Source organism: Nothoprocta perdicaria, unplaced genomic scaffold, assembly GCF_003342845.1.
Source record: "Nothoprocta perdicaria isolate Ctin4 unplaced genomic scaffold, notPer1 scaffold_3, whole genome shotgun sequence".
NCBI classification, from domain to species: domain Eukaryota; kingdom Metazoa; phylum Chordata; class Aves; order Tinamiformes; family Tinamidae; genus Nothoprocta; species Nothoprocta perdicaria.
In genome coordinates this window covers 11,212,446-11,232,095 of record NW_020455532.1, presented here as the reverse complement: position 1 = coordinate 11,232,095, position 19,650 = coordinate 11,212,446, and the positions used below count along the sequence as shown (strand labels likewise).

The following is a 19,650-nucleotide window of genomic DNA, read 5'->3' as shown; positions in this document are numbered from 1 at the left end:
TGGCCACCTCGGGAGAGGAGCTGGGGAGCTCCTCTCCACTGCGCCAAAAACGCCCGTTATCAGACCCAAATTTGCCCTTGTGTCTTCGCTCTACAGATTTTCTGGTCTGGGATCTCTTTCCTCAGTGTATGTAGCTCGGGACTGCAGTTTCCTTCCCCTGGGGGCCATTATCCCAGCCTTGCAATCTGCAGTACCTTCCAGGTCCCACATGCCCAGCTGCTCCCGGGAGCCAGCGGTCAATGTGGGATAAGGGAAGAGCTCCCGAGCCCGCCTAGGGACGCTCGGCTCTGCAACAAGGAGCCTGGCACCCACCTGTGCACAAATGCACGGGCATTTGTGCCCATGGGGACAGTAGGGGCTTCATGTCTGGAGTGCTAAAGCCCCAACCCAGCCTTCCCCATGGCCTAGCTCAGGCCCAGCTCAGGCCCAGCTCCGCCTACTGTCCTGCGCACACTCTGTTGGAGCAGAGTCCTATCTTGTCCTGGGTTCCACCGGCATGCAGCGAGTGGAGGGTTAGTCTGGGTTTTGCTCTAGAGAGGCACAAGGAGGTTACGTTACAGCTCGGGGGTTGCTTTGCTAAAGCAGAGGGAAAAGCGTGGCAAATAAAGCAATAACTGCTGCGAGGGAACTGCAGTGACGTGGGAAAGAGAGCCGTACCTGGAAGTCGGAGCCGTGCTCTTTCTGCAGTGTCTCTTTGGTGGAGTCCTGGCCGCTGGGGCCAGAGAAGGGGAAGGAGTCTGTCTGCTCCTTAAGGCAGTCAGCGAGGTGGTCCACCTTCCTCATGAAGCAGCCCAGGTCCTGCTGCAGGACGCCGAGCCTCATCACGAGCACATTCAGGAGCTTGGCGTCGCTGGGGCTCTCGCTGCTGTTGTCCACGGCCTCGCTCAGCATCCCGCCCACGCTCTCGTTGTCCAGGCACAGCTTGAGGCTGGACGTGAAGCCGTTGGTGTCCGAAATCAAGACGTCGATGGCTTTGCTGACGAGCGCTGCCTGGTCCCGGATGCCCAGCAGGGTCTCAAAGTCCTTGGACTTGAGCAGCTTGGTGGGGCTGCCGTCCGGAGCCTTCCCGCTGCCAGGCATCCTTTCCTGGGCATCGTTCTCGCCGCCGACGGGCCCGTCCCTCCAGAGCTCGGTGGGGATGCACTGTGCCGAGTCTCCGGCCTCGGCGTCGGTCTCCAGCATGGGCCTGGTGGTCTGGCAGGAGGCCAGGTCGCAGCGCTGCAGGTTGGAGAGCAGCACGCGGTTCTCGTACTGCAGCTTCTTCACCTTGCCGCTCAGCTCGCTGATCTGCACCTTGGCCGTGGCCAGCTCCTCCTGCGAGGGCTCGCTGATCACCGAGCAGCTGTCCTCCGACAACGTGATGTCCAGGTCGTGGTCAGACTTGTACTTATTCAGCTCGTTCATGAGGAGCTTGTTCTGGTCCTCCAGCTCCATCAGCGACCGCCTCAGCAGATCGGCCTCCTCCTCCACAAACTGCAGGTGCCGTCTCAGCTCCACAAGACTCTCCCCGGAGTCCCCGCAGTTCGAGGGGGACGACAGGAACCGAATGTCCTGTCCGAGGAGCTCTTTGTCCCCCTGACCCTTCATGTCATCCATCTCCGCCCGCAACCCACGGTTTTCAACCTCCAGCTCCACTATCCTCCGGCTCAGGATATTGGCCTCCTCCTCCACGAGCTTCAGGTGGACTTTGAGTTCGGCCTCCCGGGAGTGGGGAGAGTCGGCGAGCTCCTCCAAGGACAGGGAGCTGTCGAGGTCCCCATACAAGGACCTGTATTTGACCAGCTCCTCCTTCATGCTGTCGTTCTCTTTGGCCAGCTTGGTCAGCTTCTTGCACATGAGCGCCGACTCTTCCTTGGCAAAATGCAGCTGACACTTGAGGTCTGCACTGTCCTCCTGGGAATGAAGAGGGCAGGGGCGTTAGAGACACGGTCAGATCGGCTGCAGTTAGGCAGGCCTAGCAAGCTGGGTGCTTTTCTGCTCAGCTCAAGGGTTGTTTTGATCCCAGACAGCCAGTGAGCCCAGGAGGCAGAACAGGACCAGGACATATGGGACCCCCTTGGGGACACGCTGCCCTTGCACCCCAGCAGCCCCTCCAAACTGGAGCTTCATCCCAGAAGGAGAAGCAGCAGCATCTGGAGAAGCAGCAGCATGGAAGAGCCCGGAGGGAAAGACACCCGGCTCCACGGAGGAAAATAAAAGCTGCAGCTTGGTTTCCTCCCCCGCGGATTGCGCTCGCCTCCCAGCCCAGCGGCCACAACACGTTTGGGAAGAAGGGCTGGGGCTGCTGCTGGCGGCCGCCCAGCATCCCAGCCCTGCTCGCTCCCGGCAGCTGCCCCTGCTGCCGCGGCCTCCGCACCGCACGGCACGGGCAGCGGAGCCAAAAAAGCACGAGAAGGTTCAGCAGCCCCTTGCCAAGCCCCTTGCGCTGCTCCAGCCTGTTTTCCAGCACTTTGTTTAAATTTAGCAAGGAGGATTTCAGTGCTTTGCCCAGGGAGAGCTTCTCCGCGCTCCGGGAAGGTTGCTGGAGGCAGAAGGATTTCCTGGCGTCCAGCTCGCGGCTTCCCGTGCTCGGGGTCACTCCAGTGGCCGCTCGGCTCCTGCGGAGGCCGGGGCAGGGCCGGAGGCTGCGCAGGGAGCGGGGCCATCCCTGTGCACGGCCGCAGGGAGCAGCTTTCCCGGGCAGAGCTGTGAGGAAACTGGGCAGTTTGGAGACACGGTGCCGGGCGCTCGCTTCCCAGCGCACGAGCTGCCCGCACAAAGAGCCTCTCGCTCGCAGCCCTCGCCGAGCTCAGCGCGTTTCCTGTTTCCTCGGCCGGGAGCAACAGGCTCTGCTCCAGCGGGGACAGCGGTGACCCCTCCGCGCTGCCATCCACACCGTGCCCACGGTGCCATGGCTCAAAGCCCACCAGCTATTTCCTCTGCGACCTTCCAGGGCTGCTCTACGAGCCCGGGGCGGCCGGGGCTGCAATGGATGGAGGCAGCGGGGTGTCTCCGGTGGCACCCGGGAGCCACGGGGGCCGTTCTGGCCTCGTGCCCCTGAGCGCCGCTTATGTCAGGAGCTGCAGGGACACGATCCAGCCTGATGCCCTTTTCCTGCAGGCGGCTCCTGGGAGAGAGCAAGGAGCCTACGGACTAGCCCTGCTCCATCCCTGGATCAGCACCAAAGCAAACACAGCTCCTGGAGCCTCCGGCATAGCCGTGTGTCACACCGGGATCTGCAGGAACGCAATCCAGGTCCTGGTTTTTACACAGATCCCCAAGCAAGGGCTGTGTTTTCCATGGCACACGCATGTTTTTGGGGTGCTGAGCCCTTTTCCAAAGCGTTGAGCCTCCTCTCCCGTGCCCGTTTGCAAACAGGGCTCCTGGCGGAGATGTGACCTCGCTAAGGCGCATTAGAGCTATATTCTGCCTCACAAGTGGCCCTTTCTAATTAGCTGTGGAGATTAGGGGCGGCAAGGGCCAGCTCCGCGCCGGCCGCCCGGGGCAGACGTGACCTCAGTTCCTGTTTTCCCAGGAAAAAGGCAGCTGGCTGGATTTTCTCCCTGCAACCTTGGCGCTGCCAGCGCATGGCAAGAGCGTGGGGCTGCGGGGCACCCAGGCGGGCACCAAATCCCTCGGGAGCTCTGCCGGGATCCGGGGGAAGAGAGCAGGGACCTCAGCTAGGGGTCCGTCCCTGTCACCACGTGTTTTAGTGGTGGCGGATGCGCCGCGGAGCAGGAAGCAGACCCAGGAAGCCACCGTGAGTCACGAGGGGCCGCAGCGGCTGGGCCAGCTCAGCCCCATGGCAGGAAGCCACAGCCTGGGGCACTTATATTTATGTCTCAACGTTATTCGTGCTCGGCGCCGCATGAGAGATGAGCGCTGCAAGGGCACGTAGAGAAGAGCCCAGCAGATGCCAGCTGCAAAGGGCGGTTTCTGCAGCAAAACGAGCGCTCCCCGCAGCCCCAGGAAGCCTGAGGTTTCTTTGCAGCGCTACCCACAGCTCTGAGGCTGGGCCAGCTCCTTCGTCCTGCCCCATGTGCCTGGGCGAAGAGAAGCACAGGGTTGTGTGACTGCAGCCTAAGGCTGGGCTGGGTTTCCTACCCCTCCTGGCTCAGCAGGAGGCAGAGGCTGGGCTCTAGTTAAGCCTCAGGGGGTTCAGCTCTGTTCCTGGAGCTTGATGGGGCCACCGCTCAGTGGTTCTCAGGTGGTTCTTTGACCAGTGCAGTTGGTCACTGCACTGGACTGCGCTGGTCACTGCAAGCTGCACCTTCCTGAAGCCAAAGACCAGCATATCTTCACCTGGCACCCCAGGCAACGAGGTCTTGGCATCGCTAGGAGTAGCCCAGAGACACCACGCTTGGCTTGTCCAGCCCACACAGAGTGTGTGAGAGGGCCATCTCTACACAAGGGAATTTACTGATCCGATTTACTGATCCTTTCCCACCTTGGAAGTAGGTCTTTCCCACCTTTTGCCTTTGAAAGTGGATTTCAAGAGCAATAAGGCACTTCCATGTCTACTACCAAAACAGCAGCTCTGTCCCTTCAACTCCTAGTAATGGAATTAGCAAGTCACGACCGCTCATCTCAACAGCAAGTGGCAGATGAAATCCTTCCCCCAGCTGACAAATACCCCATGTCCTGCATTGTCCTTGTAGCATGGCTGGGATGGAAAACGGTGACACCTGCACCCCTCAGTGGCTCTCATTGTGGTCCCTTGGGTATCATTGCCAGCACAGACAGGAGAGATGGAGGTTGCAAGAGCCCCAGACTAGACCAGGAGCAGCTCTGCGCTGTGAAAGCCAAGTCCTTCAACTCACTCCTACAGCACCGGGTGGTGACAGAGGCAAAGGGTTAAAGCTGCTGGCGCAGCCACTGATGCCCCATTGACAGAGGGGACAAGAGGGTGGCTGAGGACGACGGAGATGCCCCAGCGCATCAATTCCTCCCCTGTGCAGGCGGGAAAGCCCTGCGAGCAAGGGGATGTCACTGCCATGCCCGGGATCACACTTGACGTCCCGCATGCAGCCACCACCATCAGCAAGCAAACACCAAGCGCCCCAGCCACGCAGCACAAATACCTGCACCGAGGGCTTCTTCTCAGTCTTCCCGACGGAACGAGACCCCCTTTTCTTCAAGGAATTCTGCAGAGGGAAGAGAGACAGGTTATACACAGCAAATGCAGCAGGAACAGCTCGCTGCACGCAGGGCCCTGCTTTGCAGCATCCTTCAGGGCCAGCCTAGAAAAGCGATGTCAGCCTCTCCAGGAGCTTGCAAAACCCAGGATTATGCAGGAATTGTGGAGCCTGCAGACTGCAGCCCCTGGCTTTGGAGAAGCAGGACTGCCAAGCTCTACACCGTGCAGTTTAGCCACAAATTCTCCTTGCAGGCAGCAAGCACCAACACGAGCAGCGAGAACAGGAAACGAGAGCCGGCAAGCCTGAGTCACAGGACGCTGCGTCAGGATGGACGGAGCAGGACATCTGGTTCCCAGGCCGAGAGACAGCTCTGGGGGCATCCCAGGTGATGAAGACGTCCCTCATCACCTCCTCCTTCCACAGGGGCGGCAAAGGCCCCAGGAGGGCCCTGTGAAAAGCACAGGGCAGCATAAGGCAACTCGAGAGCTTCATTCTACCTGTTTTACATGAGCTCGGCCGAGCCCTGGAGCCAGCGATTTTGGCCGGGTCACTCCTCAAGCCCCCGGGCTCTGAAGCACCCAGATACCCAATGAATGTCACTCAGGAGGCGGTGGCTGTGTCACCGGGGCTCCAGGCAGGGTGAGTCACTGCTGAGGAGCTCGCAGGGAGCTGGGGCCCTCCCAGATCCTGCCCTGTGGAGCTCTGCCTCATAAATCCCAGCAAGCAGAGCCGCTCCGAAGGCATCCGACGCTGCAGGATCTCTGTGCGGGCTGTAAATCCCCGAAGCACAGGGCACCAGTGAGCCCGGAGACCAGCAGAGCTCCAGGGAATCCTCTGTCTGCCCATCAGAGCCATGAGTAAAAAAAGAGGTGCCCAGGGCCAAGGTGGGGGGAAAAGCCAGGCCAGTCATCTGGGAATGGAAGGTAGGGGGAAAACACGGAAGCACTCAGCTGTTCCAGCCCTATCCCAGCTCCATGCTACCCTGGGGCTCCGGAGGCTGTGGACACAGGGAGACCAGTGTGACCTCCCGAGATGAGAGCTGCAGTATCCAGGAGAGGCACCAGGAGCTCAGCACCATCCTGCACCCACCGAGGGCAACGCTGGGCCCCTTGGACACCAGCCCCCGTGCGCGGCCGCCCTCCACCTCCTCCCAAGCTGGCGCAGCAGCCAAGGAAAGCAGCTGTGAAATGCAAAACGCTGCCTGCGCCAAGGCACCGAGACCCAGGCTTTCCTATTAAGGCCAAGACCATCGCTGATGTGCTGCTGCTGCTGCAAACGCTCCCCCCGGCGCAGGCTGGGCACCCCCAGCCCCACAGCCGGGGGGCACAGGGCACCCCTGGCCCCCCGAGCACCCCAAAAGCAGCGCCCTGGGTCGGGTGTCAGTCACTGCCGTGGGCAAGGCCCTGCAGTCCCCCTGGGCAGCTCCATGTTCCCAGCTGGTTTCTGGGTCCCTGGCCCCGTCCCACTCTCTGCTGCCTCCCCAGGCTCTGGGGAGACGCCGCTGGAAGGATCCCACTGCTCCGGTGGGGCAGAGCCAGCGGCACAAATACCCACTGATTAACCACCCATCCCCACGATTATCCAATTATGGGAAAAGCCACTTGCACGGGAGAATAATCTGCCCTCAGGGGGCAAGACCAGCCCAGCCCCAGCAGCGCCCGGTTCCTGTTTGCTTTGCTAACAAGCTCTGCTGCTGCTCGGCTCCCTGCAGCCAGAAGAAAAGAGGAGCCCCCAGGCTGCGAACTCGCTCATTTGTCTAATTAGCACTCCGGAATTAAGCGAGTAACCCCAGTGCCTTGCTCGCTGGGGTGGTGCTGCTGCAGGGCTCGGCTTCACCCACGCAGCTCCTCACCAGCAGCACCTGGTCCATGGAGCTCTGCACCTTGGGGTGCTTCCAAGAGCTGGAGCGCTCTTCTCCCAAGCACAAAGAGGGGGGGCTGGGCCAGGCCTAGGGAGTCCGGCTCATCCCCCCTTGGGGCACTAGACTTTGCTCTAAGCGGGGCACAGAGCATGCGGGGCCCCTCTGGCCTCGCATGCAGCGGGGAAGAGAGGTCTCACACACTGGGCTCTACAAGCCAGGGCGAACGGCCCAGCTGCTCCGCACGCGAACCTGCTCGGCGTTGCAGCCGGGAGCCTCGGGAAGGTGCTCCCGACATCCCCGACCGCTCCTTTGGACTCGTCTTCCTCGCTACCACGCACAAAGATACCACCCTGCACACCCTGATACCTTCTGTCAAAATGCACAAGGAGGGCAGGCAAGAGTGGCTTTTGGCCAAGGCAAGACACCGGGACCTCTTGGGTACCCTGTGCACAGATCCCATGGCCGCCTTCTCCGCCTTGGAAACCCAGGCTGCAAATCCAGCCAGGGCGCAAGTGGTCCCAGCCATCCCAAGCCACATCCCGGCTCTCCTGCCCACGCGGGGCTCGGCCGCAGCATCTCCTCTGACGCTGTGGAGAAGTCCTAACCTTCTAGGTTGGACTCGGTGATCTCTAGAGGTCCCTTCCAACCTTAACCATCCTGTGATTCTGCTGCCTCGGCAGCTCAGGCAGCGGCGCTGCCAGAGGCTCCCTGGGGATGCGGCGCCCGGGGCACTGGGGAAGTGGGTTACGAGCGCCGTGACGGATTCGCTGTCACCAGGATGCCTTTCTGTCACCAAGGACGGAACAGCAGCCAGCCCTGCCGAACCACCTGAGACTGCAGCACAGGAGCAAACCCGGCCCGCCCGCTGCGTCCCACGGACACACAAAACCCGGGCAGCACCGGGCACCGCGCCGGGCAAGGGAACAGCCTCCACCGCACGCGATTCACCGGGCTGCCAGGCTCAGGAAGAGCCATTTCTGCCGGGGATGCATTAAGAGAGGCCGTGCCGAGCCCCGCTGCAATCGGAGACACTCCGTCCCTGCTCACAGGCCTCCCTCGGAGCAGGGAGGCGAGCGGGGAGCCGCTCGGGTTTCGGCTGCGCCCCGGCTGGGCGGCTTGGGTTTCAGCAAAGCGAGCGGAGCCGCCCGGGGCAGAGCCTCGCTGGCGTTTCTAACAGCTGGGCATGGGTCTGCACTGCTCGGCACGCACCCCGTGCCACCATCCTTCCCCAAGGACGTGGCCCCGCTCCCCACGTGCCGCTCACCTCTCGGAGCTTGTCCATCTCGTTCTGCACCACTTGCTTGGCCAGCTCTGTCTCGATGAGCCTCTGGCGCAGGTCTTCGTTCTCCTCCTCCAGCCTGATCCTCTTCTTCTCCACTGCCTCCAGCTCGTTGTGGAGCCGCACGGAGACATCCTTGGCCACCTGGGGACACAACCCAGCTGTGATCGGGCCGGGAGCTGCACGCTCAGAGCCAGGACTGCAGCTGCCCGGAGCACCGGGGCAGGACCTTGAATGTAACTGCAGCCCATGGATGGTGCCCAAGGAGATCCTCAAGCTGTGTCTGAACCCCTCATGAGTCCTGCAGGAGCCAAGATGGGCCCTTTTCCATGCTAAAGCCCCACAGCCCTCCATGCAAACACCTATCCTTACTGCCACAGGCTGCAGATCTTAACAAATGGGCAACCAGACAGGACAAGGAGCTGGGAACAGGGAGCAGACGACCTCCAAAGCAAACACCATATGGGGCACATATGGGAGCCTTTCACTGGCCCACAGCACGCCGGTACCAGTGGCAGCAGGATCTGGAAAGTCACTGGGCACCATCCCTCCACCATCCAGAAGCTGCAACATGGCAAAGTGCCCCCTGCCCAGCGTGGGCCTGCAGCCAAACCACAGAAATCGGGAGATCTTCTGCATTTTTGGCGTGTGCCCTGTATGTCACGCAGTGACCACCCTTGCACCAGGCTCCCCTCCGGGGTGCCTGCTAAAGCCCGGCTTCCCCAGGAGCGTCACCAGGACATCAGATGCTCTCTGCCTTTTTGTACTAACCGGGCCCCGACACAGCTGAGCCAGGCGAGCCGCTGCAGGACAGCCGGTTTCCCGGGCAGCCCCGGGGGGGAAAGGGGAGCTGCTGCATCGGGTTACGGAAAAACCTCACAGCTGCCCCTCGCCTAAGTCCTGCCGCTGCTCCGGCAGGGCCGGAGCGATGGGAGCCGCCAAAGCAGCGAGCGGGAGCTCTGCCCGTTCCCCACGGGAGCGAACAAAGCGCTCGTTCCCGTGCGTGGGAATGGAGCCAAGGGGCCCGCGGGGAGCGCGCGGGCAGCCGAGCCCGCTCTGCCCCCGGAGCTGCCGCCTGCATTCAGCACCCTGCACAAACTCCATCCTCCCAAAGCCCCGCAAGGAGCAGGGACTGAGGCTGGGCAGGTCCGGGCGGCGTGAGACGGGCTCCAGCCGGGCCGGCCCCGCTCAAGGAGCCTCTCCAGCTCCACTCACGGCGCGTTTCGGCTCCCACCCAGGCTGTTTTCTGCTTCGAGGGCACTTGGCAGCTCCAGGGCTGCTTTGTGCAAGGACCTTGCTGGCTCCGCTTCAAACTCCATCCTGCCTCCGACGGCAAAGAGGGGAGCGCCCGGAGCAGCCCCCTCTTGCAGGCAGGACAGCGCCTGCAAGAGGGGGAGCCAGGCGAAGGAAAGGGGTCGAGTGAAGGACTAGGCAATCTCGTGCTGCTCCAGCCTCCAGCACGGAGCAGCTGCCCCATCGTAGCCCTTTTGCCTCCTGTTCTGCTCGTGTGGCCTCGGCACCCTGCAAATTCCAATCCTTTGAGATAAGGGAGCTCCGGGTGCCGCAGCCCAGGGGTTGCCGGGCTGGGGGTACGGGCACCCGTGCTGCCTTCATCCCGCCACCCTGCATCCCGCGGCAGCCCCTGTGAGCTCGTGAGGAGCTGCCGGGGACGCAGCCTGGCCCCTGAGCACCGGCACGGGGAGCCTTTGGGCAGTGCAAGGCTGCCGAGGCAGCCCCTGCCCTCACTGCATGGGCTGCAACGGCACAGGCAGCCCCCCTCCCCCTCCTCCTCTTCCTCCTCCTCCTCTTCCTCCTCCTCGACTGCCTGTGCATGAAAACACTGCTCCTCCCTTCTTGGACCTCCATGGCTAGAGGGGAATGGTGACATCCCATTGAGAGATGGTTCCCCCAAACTGTGAGGAGCCTTTTGTCCTAACCGTCCCCTCCCAGGCCACCCAACACCACCAGCAACGAGAGGACCCACCAATGTGACCGTGTCCGGCTCTCCTGCACACTGAATGGCGGGATGCTCAGGCCCTCCCTCCACGTCCCCCCGCCACCAAGGTGCACGGGCACCAAGGGAAAGCAAGCGGCGCGGGGCGGCCTGGCCGTACCTTGACGTCCTGCTCGAGGCTGTGGATGAGCTCGCCGTCCACCTGCCCGGTCTGCGCCACGCGCAGGCTGCGGCGCTCCGCCTTGCGCAGCCGGTACTGCAGGATGCGGCAGGTCTTGCTGGCCTGGTCCAGCTGCTGCCGCAGCTCCTGCAGCTGGTAGACGTCCTCCTCCATGTAGACGTCCCGCATCTCCAGCATCTCCGCACGCAGCTCCTCGATCTCGTCCTGCGGGGAGACGCGTGTCAGGGAGCCCCACAGCCTGGCTCATGTGTGACTGGCTTTCCCTGTCCCCTTTCCCATGGCACCCAGAGGCTCCTCCATGCCAAGGTGCTCAGATCCTCCTGGGCTGCTGGTGGCAGCGAGAGCCCCCAGAGCTCAGGGTTGCCCCCAGCTCTGCCACGGCTCCTTGGCCATCCTCAAAATGAGCAGCCCCATCTCTATCCTTGGGAAAAGAAACTTGATGCTACGGCCCAAATACCCCTGGTCTGGGTGCCCCAGCTCCCAAGCACAGAGCAAAGGTCACAAGAGGTGGAAGGGGCCGGGGAGCAGCAGGCAGGAGGTGCTGCCCCACAGCCACAAAGCGTTGGGGTGTGGGGACAGCACCAACCCCACACAGCAGCTCCCTGCTCACGTGTGCCCCGTGGGTGACGTCCCACGGCACCACAGGCCCGCTCACAGCAATGGAGACTCTTTCTCCTTAGGCCGCAGCTGCCTCCCCACACGGATGAAGGTCCCTCTTGAAGAAAGCTGCCAGGCCCTGGGAACGGAGCAGGACTATTTGTAGGCTTGAAAAGACAGCAAAGAGCAGCAGATCGAGCAGATCGAGCCCTCCCTCCTCCTCCACGCGAGGCTCCGAGCCCCGCACACCAGCGGTCCCGCTCCTCCAGCGCAGAGCACGGTTGCAGTCACAGCAGGTAACGCGTCTCGCCCAAGGCCCCGTGCTCCACCGCCACCAAGGCCCTGCGCCCATCACACCAAGCCCTCCAGCAGCCTCGTGCTCGGCAAACGGGGAATCCCGGCAGGCTCCTCAGCGGCGCTCCAGGACACGGACACGCTCCAAGAGGGACGGTGGATGACGGCACACGACCCCACGGAGCATCTCTTAGGGAGGTAAGAGCACAGCAGGCTCAGCCCCAAGCAAAAGCCACCCCCGAGCTGCCACCGAGCCCCGTGGGGCCAGCAGTGACCTCAGGAGGGCAGCGTGGACTTCAAACCATCCCCGTGCCTGCCCGAGCCCCGGGGAGCCGCAGAGCGCCCGCAGATATTTGAAGAGGGAAATCAAGAGGATGGTGGGGGCAGGGAGAGGATTCTCTGCAGGCGGCGGCAGCTCCGGCAAGAAAAAAGAATGTAGGTCGCCTTGGAAAAGATGTGTCAGAGGAGGGAGCCAGGCGGGCGAGCGGAGGAGCCCCGAGAGGAGAGGAGGGAAGAGGCAACATGGGGACAAGAGCCCCTGCCAGGCCCAGCGGGAAAGAGGAGAAGGACTGGCCGGCCCCAGGGCCACCGAGCATCCCGAGGGCCCCGACGGAGCACCGTGTCCCCAGGAGCACATGCCAGCAAGGGCAGGCTGCCACCAACAGCCCCGGGTGGGCACGAGGCCTCACAGACAGGTCACTGCGCACTGGGACGCTGCAGAAGCCAGGCCACCACTTTGCTAGACGGGACCAGGCCCCTAGGAGGGATAGGGAAGAGGGTGGATGCGAGGAAGGTGCTGGTGAGACCCAGGAGCCATGATGGGAGAAGATGGATCTAGCAGCTCCCTGCAGGCTGGGGGCAGCAGGTGACACCCTGGCGGGGCAGAACCCACAGCACCCACCTCTTTGGGACCTGCCCCCCAAGCCGCTCTGCCGCCACAGGCAGCCACGGGGAGCCTGGCACGGAGGAGCCCATTAGGCTGTGCTGGATTTGGGCAGCGAAGGAGCAACACGGACAACAGCCCCGGGCTGCGCCGCGGCCAGCTCGCCAAGTCCAATGATGCGAACGAGGCCTCATCTCCCTGGGCAGCAGAGGCTGCGGCTCCTTCTGTCACCAGGAAGCAACTGCAGAGCTGGGGCCACCTTTCACCTCTGCAGCCTCGTTAAATTGCACGGTGACGCGTTTCTCATTAGTGCTTGTGGGGACTCAGCCCCCACGAGGGAGCCCTCGTGGAGGGGCAGGTTGCTTCTCGGCACCGACACCAACCCAGAGATTGCTCCAGGTTTTCAGGCCACAAACACCACGGGACCCACCTGCAACAGGCGGCATCCCCAGGTGACATCCAGGGACTGTCCCCTCTGGGCTCTGGAGGCCGCTACGGAGCTGGTGGCACCAACCAAGGCTCTTTCCAAGTCCCCGCTAGTGCAACCTCAAGTCTTCCAAGGAAACTGCACCCCATTGTGGCTGTCACCCTCAACATGGTCAAACCTGGAACCTTCCCGAAAAGGGATCATCCATTTCCCTGCCAAAAGGCCCACGCCACTAAAACCCTCCATCTGCTGCTAAATGCAATTCCTGCTTCCCAAGTGGCCAGAGCTGAGGAGAGGGTCTCCAGGCCACTGCCTTGCACCAGGGTGAAGCCCCTCTGCCCCCAGCAGTGCTGCTGCTGCTGGACGACTGCCTGAAACACCAGCCTGATACGAGGAGAGGTGTCCAGGGCGAGTGCACGTTGCCCCACACCCTCCGACACCGCAGATGCACCGAGCTCTGGTCGAGCACCGAGTCTCTGCCACCACCAGGCCCCATTCCCTGGGGAACATTCCGCTGGCCTCCCATTCCCTAGGGAACAAGGGACACCACCCTGGGCACACACTTGGCCAGCGGCAGGTCCGGCCTCCCTCGCCACAGCGGGCTCGGCGCCCGGCGGGGCTGGGGGTGCCCGGCACCCCGCTCCCCCGCACAAAGCCCCATCCACAGGAGTGGCCCCAAGGGGCCCAGGCAGCTGGAGGGATAAGTCACAGTCGCTCACTGTTATCTTTAAATGCTACATGACAAATAAGGAGCGTCAATGGGACAATCCGGGATTATCTTCCGGGCAGACTTGAGGAGCTCGCCGGCGATGTCGCCCTGCCAAGGCGGGTGCTGCGGTGCCAAGGACGCTCTGGTGCAGCCCGTGGTGCCAAGGACACCTCTGGTGCAGCCCACGGTGCCAAGGATGCTCCGGTGCAGCAGGGAGGCAGGGCTGGCACTCGCAGGCACAGGATGCAACCAGGAACCCCGCAAGCCTGAACACACACACCACAACTGGCCAACATTGGCACCCTCTACTAAAATCAAAGGGCTGCTAGCTGCTTCCCCCTTCCACTTATATCCCAGGGCCTCCTAGCCAGGGAGAACAGGGTCGTGCACAAAGGCAGCTGGAGCGGTGAGGGCCTCGGACAGGGCGTCCTGGGGATGCCCAGCCTGGCACGAGGGCCTGGAGACGCTGCCGCACACGATGGGGTCGGGGAGTGGGATATTCAGAGTGGGATTCAGCGGGAAGGGGCTGCAGGAAACCTTTTTCCATCAGATTTGTACGAGAGGTGACTCAAACACAAGCGTCGAGGCACGCGGGGCTGCTCGGGTCCCATCCACACGCTGACGGGAGCAGCTCCTCTTTGTGACTCGTCTTCCTCAGGCTGCTCAGCAGGGGCAGCAGCTCCATCAAGCAACCACGGGCTCGAGCAGCGCAGGGAGCAGCAGCTCCATGCTGCTCCGCTCCATGCTGCTCCTTTCCATACTGCTTTCCATGCTGCTCCGACTCCCCGCATCAGGCATCCCATGGGATGGCAGCAACCACCACGCTCAGGGCATTTGCGTCCACTGCAATCCCAGCTCCAAGTTGCCCCTTTCATGGGATGCCCAGGAGCATCTCAGTCGGAGGCGTTTTTTGCAGGGCCAGGAGCAGGGAGGGAAAGAAAAGCGGCACCTCCCTTCATCCTGGCAGCGGGAATTTGCCCGGACCCGTCACGCCAATAAATCCACGGAGCAAACCTGCAATTAGAGAGCACGGCTCGAGGCACTGCGCTCTTCCCTCGGAGGCAAGCTGTTCGCTTAAGCCATAATAAATGGATTAGGATTGGAGGCCAGGGAGATGCCGGCAAATTGGAAGGGAGCTTAGAGCGGAAAAGCTGATGCTCTGCACGGGGCCGGGAGCAGCAGCAAAACAGCTCAGCGGCACCGTTGGACACGGCTGGAGGCCCCGGCTGTGATGAGCCGCCAGGAAAGCCGCCCAGAGAAAAGGTGTCGCGTGAGAGGAGAGGCTGTCGGGGGGGAAAACGCAGGAAAATCTTCCCTGCGGGAGCAGCTCCAGCCACGGCCAGGGAGGAGCCCCCAAACCACCTTTGCTGGAGCCAACGTGCATCATCTCAGGAAGCAGAATGAAAAAATAACACAAAGCAGAACAGTCAAATAAAGCATCATCCCAAAAAGCAGAATAAAATAAAAAGCACAAAGCAAAACAGTCAAAATAAAGCATCATCTCAAAAGGCAGAATAGAAAAATCCACAAAGCAAATCAGTCAAAATAAAGGGCAGAGGCAGGAGTGGCGAGGACCCTTCGGAAACACCTCAAATTCTAGGCACTGCAAAGAGGAAGCATCAGAAATGGGGGCAAATGAAGTGAGAACTGGAGCCAGGAGAGCAGAAGGGGACCTGGGAGGGCAGGGCCACCAATACACACCACAAGAAGCAGCTGGGAGGCAGGGGACCCAAACCAGCGAGGCCTCCATGTGCTCAGGGAGCCAGGCAGGAGGAGGGAATGACACTGAGGAAGGGAGAGGTGACTTCGTTCCATCACGGGAAAGCAGCTCGAGACCAGATCCCTCTTTGGTGGGCAGGGAAGCGCCGCTCGCCACCTCTAACACGAGCGGATTTATCCATGCGCTCCATCTTCTGCCTCCTGCACACACACAAAGCAGCAGCAATGTCCTGTTTTTTCGGGAGTTCCTGGGGAAATCTGCCATCTTGGGAAAACCTGCAGGGAACCAGCGGTCCCAAGGGAGATGTTCGAACACTCAGAGATCCAAACCCAGCCCATTCACCCAACCAACACCCGCGGGAGGAAGGTGAGAGGCACCATCATCCTCCTGCAGCCCCTTGAGAAGCTGCCTCCCATGGGGAGACCTCGGCAGAGCAGCAAGGCCGGGCACAAACAGGCCGGGTGCAGCTCTAAAAAATACACACAAATGGCATTTGATCGGAAAGAGGCAAGGAGAAGGCACGCAGGAGCCCGGGCGCATCGCTCGGCGCCGCGTCGAGGCCCTGCCTCGCTATCTCGCAGGGGCAGAGAGCAGCAGCGGGCTGGGAATCAGGCAAATAATGACGACATCAGCGGCTGTCACGCTGCCCGGAGCAGAGACACTGCGGGGCCTTGGCAACGGCTCTGGGACACGGCCAAGCCTGCCCACGGGGACAGCGCCGTCCCCTCGCCGTGCAGCGGAGGAAAACAGGCGTTTTTTTACAAAAACGGGGTGGGAAGCTTGCTGTGTTTTTGCATCACCCCCTTTTTGGGATGCTCGGGGCTGTGGCATCAAGCAGGACCCACTGGGCAGCACCGGGTGCTGAGGGGGATTATGGAGCAAGAAGCAATCCCGGAGGCTGGAAACCACGAGCAGCAGCTTTCCATTAACGCCAAGCCGCCACCTGACTGATAAGGGAATTAGGCTGCAAATTGCAAGGAGAAAAGGAAAAAAAGAAATGAGAAAAACACCCACAGAGCACGCTGGGTTCCCACTGGGAAACGGCGCTGGGCTGTGCTGCACGTCCCCTGCACGAGGTCCCTGCAGCGGGGCTCGGGGGGACACCCCTGTGCAAAGGGGCGCCTGGGGAAGGGACCCCGTTGGGTGCCACCGCCTGCTTCCTATGCATTAACCGCAGCTCCAACACGGCCACCCTTCCCTCAGCAGTTCAGCGAGCAAAGCCAGCCCGGCGAGAGAAAAAACAACATTTTTCAGCTCTACACCTGCCCCCATAAATTATCGGGCAGGCAGCTGGGGCCGGCTGCAGAGCGGGAAAGGGGCTGTGGGATGAAGCCGGGCCCCCCTGGAGGGCACGCGGCATCCCGGGACGGAGCGGGACGGAGGCCGGGTTGTCCCGATGGGATAAGGGACACGGAGCAAGCGCCGCCTGTCCCCTCCCCGGCTCCCACGTCTCCCCGTGCCCGCTCTTTGTCTGCCCGTCCCTGCGGAGCTGCTGCTGCTGCTGCCGCCTCTGGTCTGGCGCGAGCGGGGCCGGCGGCTCCTCTGCGCGGAGAGCAGGGGAGAGACCCCCCGAGGCACCTCCTTGCATCTGGGGGGGCTTTAATGAACCCCTGCAATGGGTTATGCTGCTCCCACGACCCACGTCAGCCATGGAGCAGCGAGAGGCACAACCCGACCAGACGGGAAAGAGGAAGAGGGAGCAGTCGTGGGGCTTCCAGGGCACCCCTTCTGCCCGGCCACCCATGCCCAAGCACCGGAGAGACCCCAGGGACACCCTGGAGCAGGACCGAGCTGCAGGAAAACCAACCCCGGGGGGGAAAAACCAAGTATCTCCAATGGTGATTTCGTCGGTGCATTTTGCAGCTTGGGGCTCGGGATCTCAGAAGCCTCGTTGTGACTCATCGCCCAGCAGAAGAGGAAAACACAGGCCCAAAAAGGTCCCTCCCTGCACGGCCAGCCCTTCAGCAAAAGCCTTTGTCCAAAATCCCCCCTCGTGCAGCCCGAGCAAATCTGTGCTGCAAAGAGAAGCGGCTGAGGTGTGCTTAAATATGTACATTTTATTATCACAGCCGAGGAAAGAGGCAACACCAGCTGGCACAATGACAGAGTGCCACGATTTGCCGGGGACGGACGCATTTTGGAGCTCATGGACGCCACAAAAACATCGTGGCAACACACGCCGTGAGCCTGACAAGGGGCCAAGCCACAGCAGGACACCAACACCCACCCATCTGCCCCAAACCCCCCCAGTTTTGCCCTGATGGGTGAAAATTTCATCCTTGGCTATTTTCATGAGCCTTAGGAAAATTTGTCACCCCTAACAAGTGTGATTCACTGGTATCCAAGGGGTGGTGAGCTCCCATGGTTAGAGCCACCTCCAGCCCCAGCCTCTGGCCCTGGGGTCCCCAGATGAGCTGCTGCAACCAACCCTTGGTTGGGTTGGCTTTATCCCCAGGTGCCTTCATGTCCCAAACCCACGAATTTATAGAAGAGCCAGAGCACAAGCGAGCTCCCCACACCCAGAAGGACGTTCTCCTCCTCCTTGGAGGAGCGGAGCAAAACCCACAGTGCAGCTTCCTCCTTTTTTTTTTTTTTATTTGGAGGACGAGGCTGGACTCGCCTGGACTGCGTCACACTCACCTTCCCTCCCAAACACGTTCACAAGCAGAGCACAAGCACCGGGAAGGTGGGAGCAGAAGCGCCAGCGCATGGACCCGTCAGGAGCTCGAGCTCGCGCCGTGCTCCAGAAACACGCCACGCTTTACACCCACTGCAACATGCACTACAAACACACGAGGTTTGCACCCTCCACAACGCTCAAAATACGCACTATAAGGCATGCAGTAGGATGCAGGAACCCATCAGACGCCAAACAACGCGGCAGCAAAGGGCAGAGGACACCGAGAACATCCCCACCACGATCCAGCTGCACCTTCATGCCTGCTCCTGGCCATGGATTCACCTTGTCACTATCTACTTGGGTACAACGTACAAACCCTTCTCCCCTGCAGTTTGCTATAGAGATGATCATGTGCAGATCTGCCAAGCAGCCATGCAACGCAAAGGGACAGAGGCGTTTTCAGCTGCATTCTTGCAACCTGCAGGGGCCTCATCTGTATTTTTCCAGCTCTCTGCAAATCAAAGCCCTTAAGCTCTTGCTGCTAATTCTGGCAGGAGTTTGGACACCAGCTGTGAACTAGGGCTTTGCTAATGGACAAAGGGCCTAATTGAACATCTTCGAGCCTGTCACCCAAAGCCTAATGTCCACTTGTAGCTAAAACCCCTATGCGTTTATAAACTTTGGCATTAGCCTTAAACCGGCTTCCCGACCTCCGGTATCAAAAGAGTAGTCACTGAGGCATCACATCTGCTCTTGGCTCCCCATCCAGGTGCTTCTGCAGTGAGAACCACTGCACAAACATCCCCAGAGCCGCACGGCACCGAAGAGCAGGGGATGCCAAGCGCCCGCAGCCCCTGGGGACCCAGCATCTCACCCAGTCCTCCTGGAGGGGCAGCTCGGCTCCTTGCCCACCCTGCTGTCTCCCAGGCCAAGACACCCAGGTTGGACACGAGCACGTGCTCTCTGCAGCCCTGTCACCTGCCCTGCCTTTGAAATGTGCCCATTTAGGAGGTAGCCAAGCTGCACGCCTGGAAAAAGGCCCCAGGGAGCAGACAGGCACCCCGCTGACAGCACTGACAGCACGTACAACAAGGAGGGAAAAGCAAATGAGCTGGAAAATCCCTTCCCCAGGGGCAGGGCAGAGTCAGCGGGCAGGGCGGGCAGCAAGGCGAGGAGCAATGCGGGAGCATCCCATCCTGGGCAGGGCAAACCATGGACATCGGTGCCCAATAGAGCCGAACCACAGGGCAAACCATTGCCACGCCGTGCCGAGCCACGCTGTGCCAAAGCGAGTCATGCCATGCTGGCCTGAACGGGGCCACGCTCTGCTATTCTAGCCTAGATGGGCGGCCTTGGGCTGAGCAGGTCCACGCCTGGCCAAGTTGGGCTGAGCTGTGTCATGCCTGGCCAGGTCCGGCAATGCCATGGCAGGTCAAGCCAAGCTGTGCCAGGGCATGCCAAGGAATGCTAGGCCTGGCTTAAGACAAGCCATGGTCAGGTGAGGCTATGGCAGGTCAACGCAAGCCGTGCTCGGCTGCACCATGCCAGGTCAAACCACATCAAGCCGGGTCAAACCAGGGATGCTCTGGCAGGTCAAACCAAGCCATGCCCAGAGGTGCCAACCCAAGGCAAGGCCGATCAAGGGATGCCAAGTCAAGGCAGACCATGCCCTGAGATGCCAAGCCCGGAGATGCCAGCCCACCCTCGCCACGCCAAACCCCCTGCCCGCTCGCCCCGGCGCCGTGCCCACCTTGAGATAGTCATTCTCGGAGCGCAGGTCGTCGAGCTCGCGGAGCAGCCCGTCGTGGCCGCCGTCGAGCAGCTCCTCGGTGAGGTCGGAGAAGGCGAGCGAAGTGCTGAGCTGCAGGCGGCTGCTGCCCACGGAGGCGGCCGACGGCTCGGAGGGCAGCGGCGACGCCTCGCCGGCCGAGGGCGGCGGCGGCGGCGCGGCGCTGCCGGGCGACTCGCTCTCGCTGCCGCTGAGCTCCAGCGAGAGCAGCTTGGCCTC

At 61.7% G+C, this 19,650-nt stretch overlaps 1 protein-coding gene across 2 annotated transcripts in view; it reads right to left on the bottom strand.

Annotated features, from left to right (window-relative positions):
* Window positions 1-19,577, bottom strand: part of SOGA1 (suppressor of glucose, autophagy associated 1) — a 28,867-nt gene extending 9,290 nt beyond the window's left edge. The window contains exons 1-5 of one of the 2 annotated variants that reach the window (XM_026042197.1): window positions 19,393-19,577; window positions 10,372-10,596; window positions 8,243-8,401; window positions 5,061-5,123; window positions 658-1,893 (exon numbers count right to left, since the gene is read on the bottom strand). In XM_026042197.1, coding sequence (XP_025897982.1) covers window positions 658-1,893; window positions 5,061-5,123; window positions 8,243-8,401; window positions 10,372-10,569 — 1,656 coding nt within the window. In that variant the 5' untranslated portion in view covers window positions 10,570-10,596; window positions 19,393-19,577. The remainder of the gene's footprint in view (window positions 1-657; window positions 1,894-5,060; window positions 5,124-8,242; window positions 8,402-10,371; window positions 10,597-19,392) is intronic. The other variant, XM_026042196.1, reaches the window with a different exon arrangement.
* Window positions 19,578-19,650: the final 73 nt, after the last annotated feature.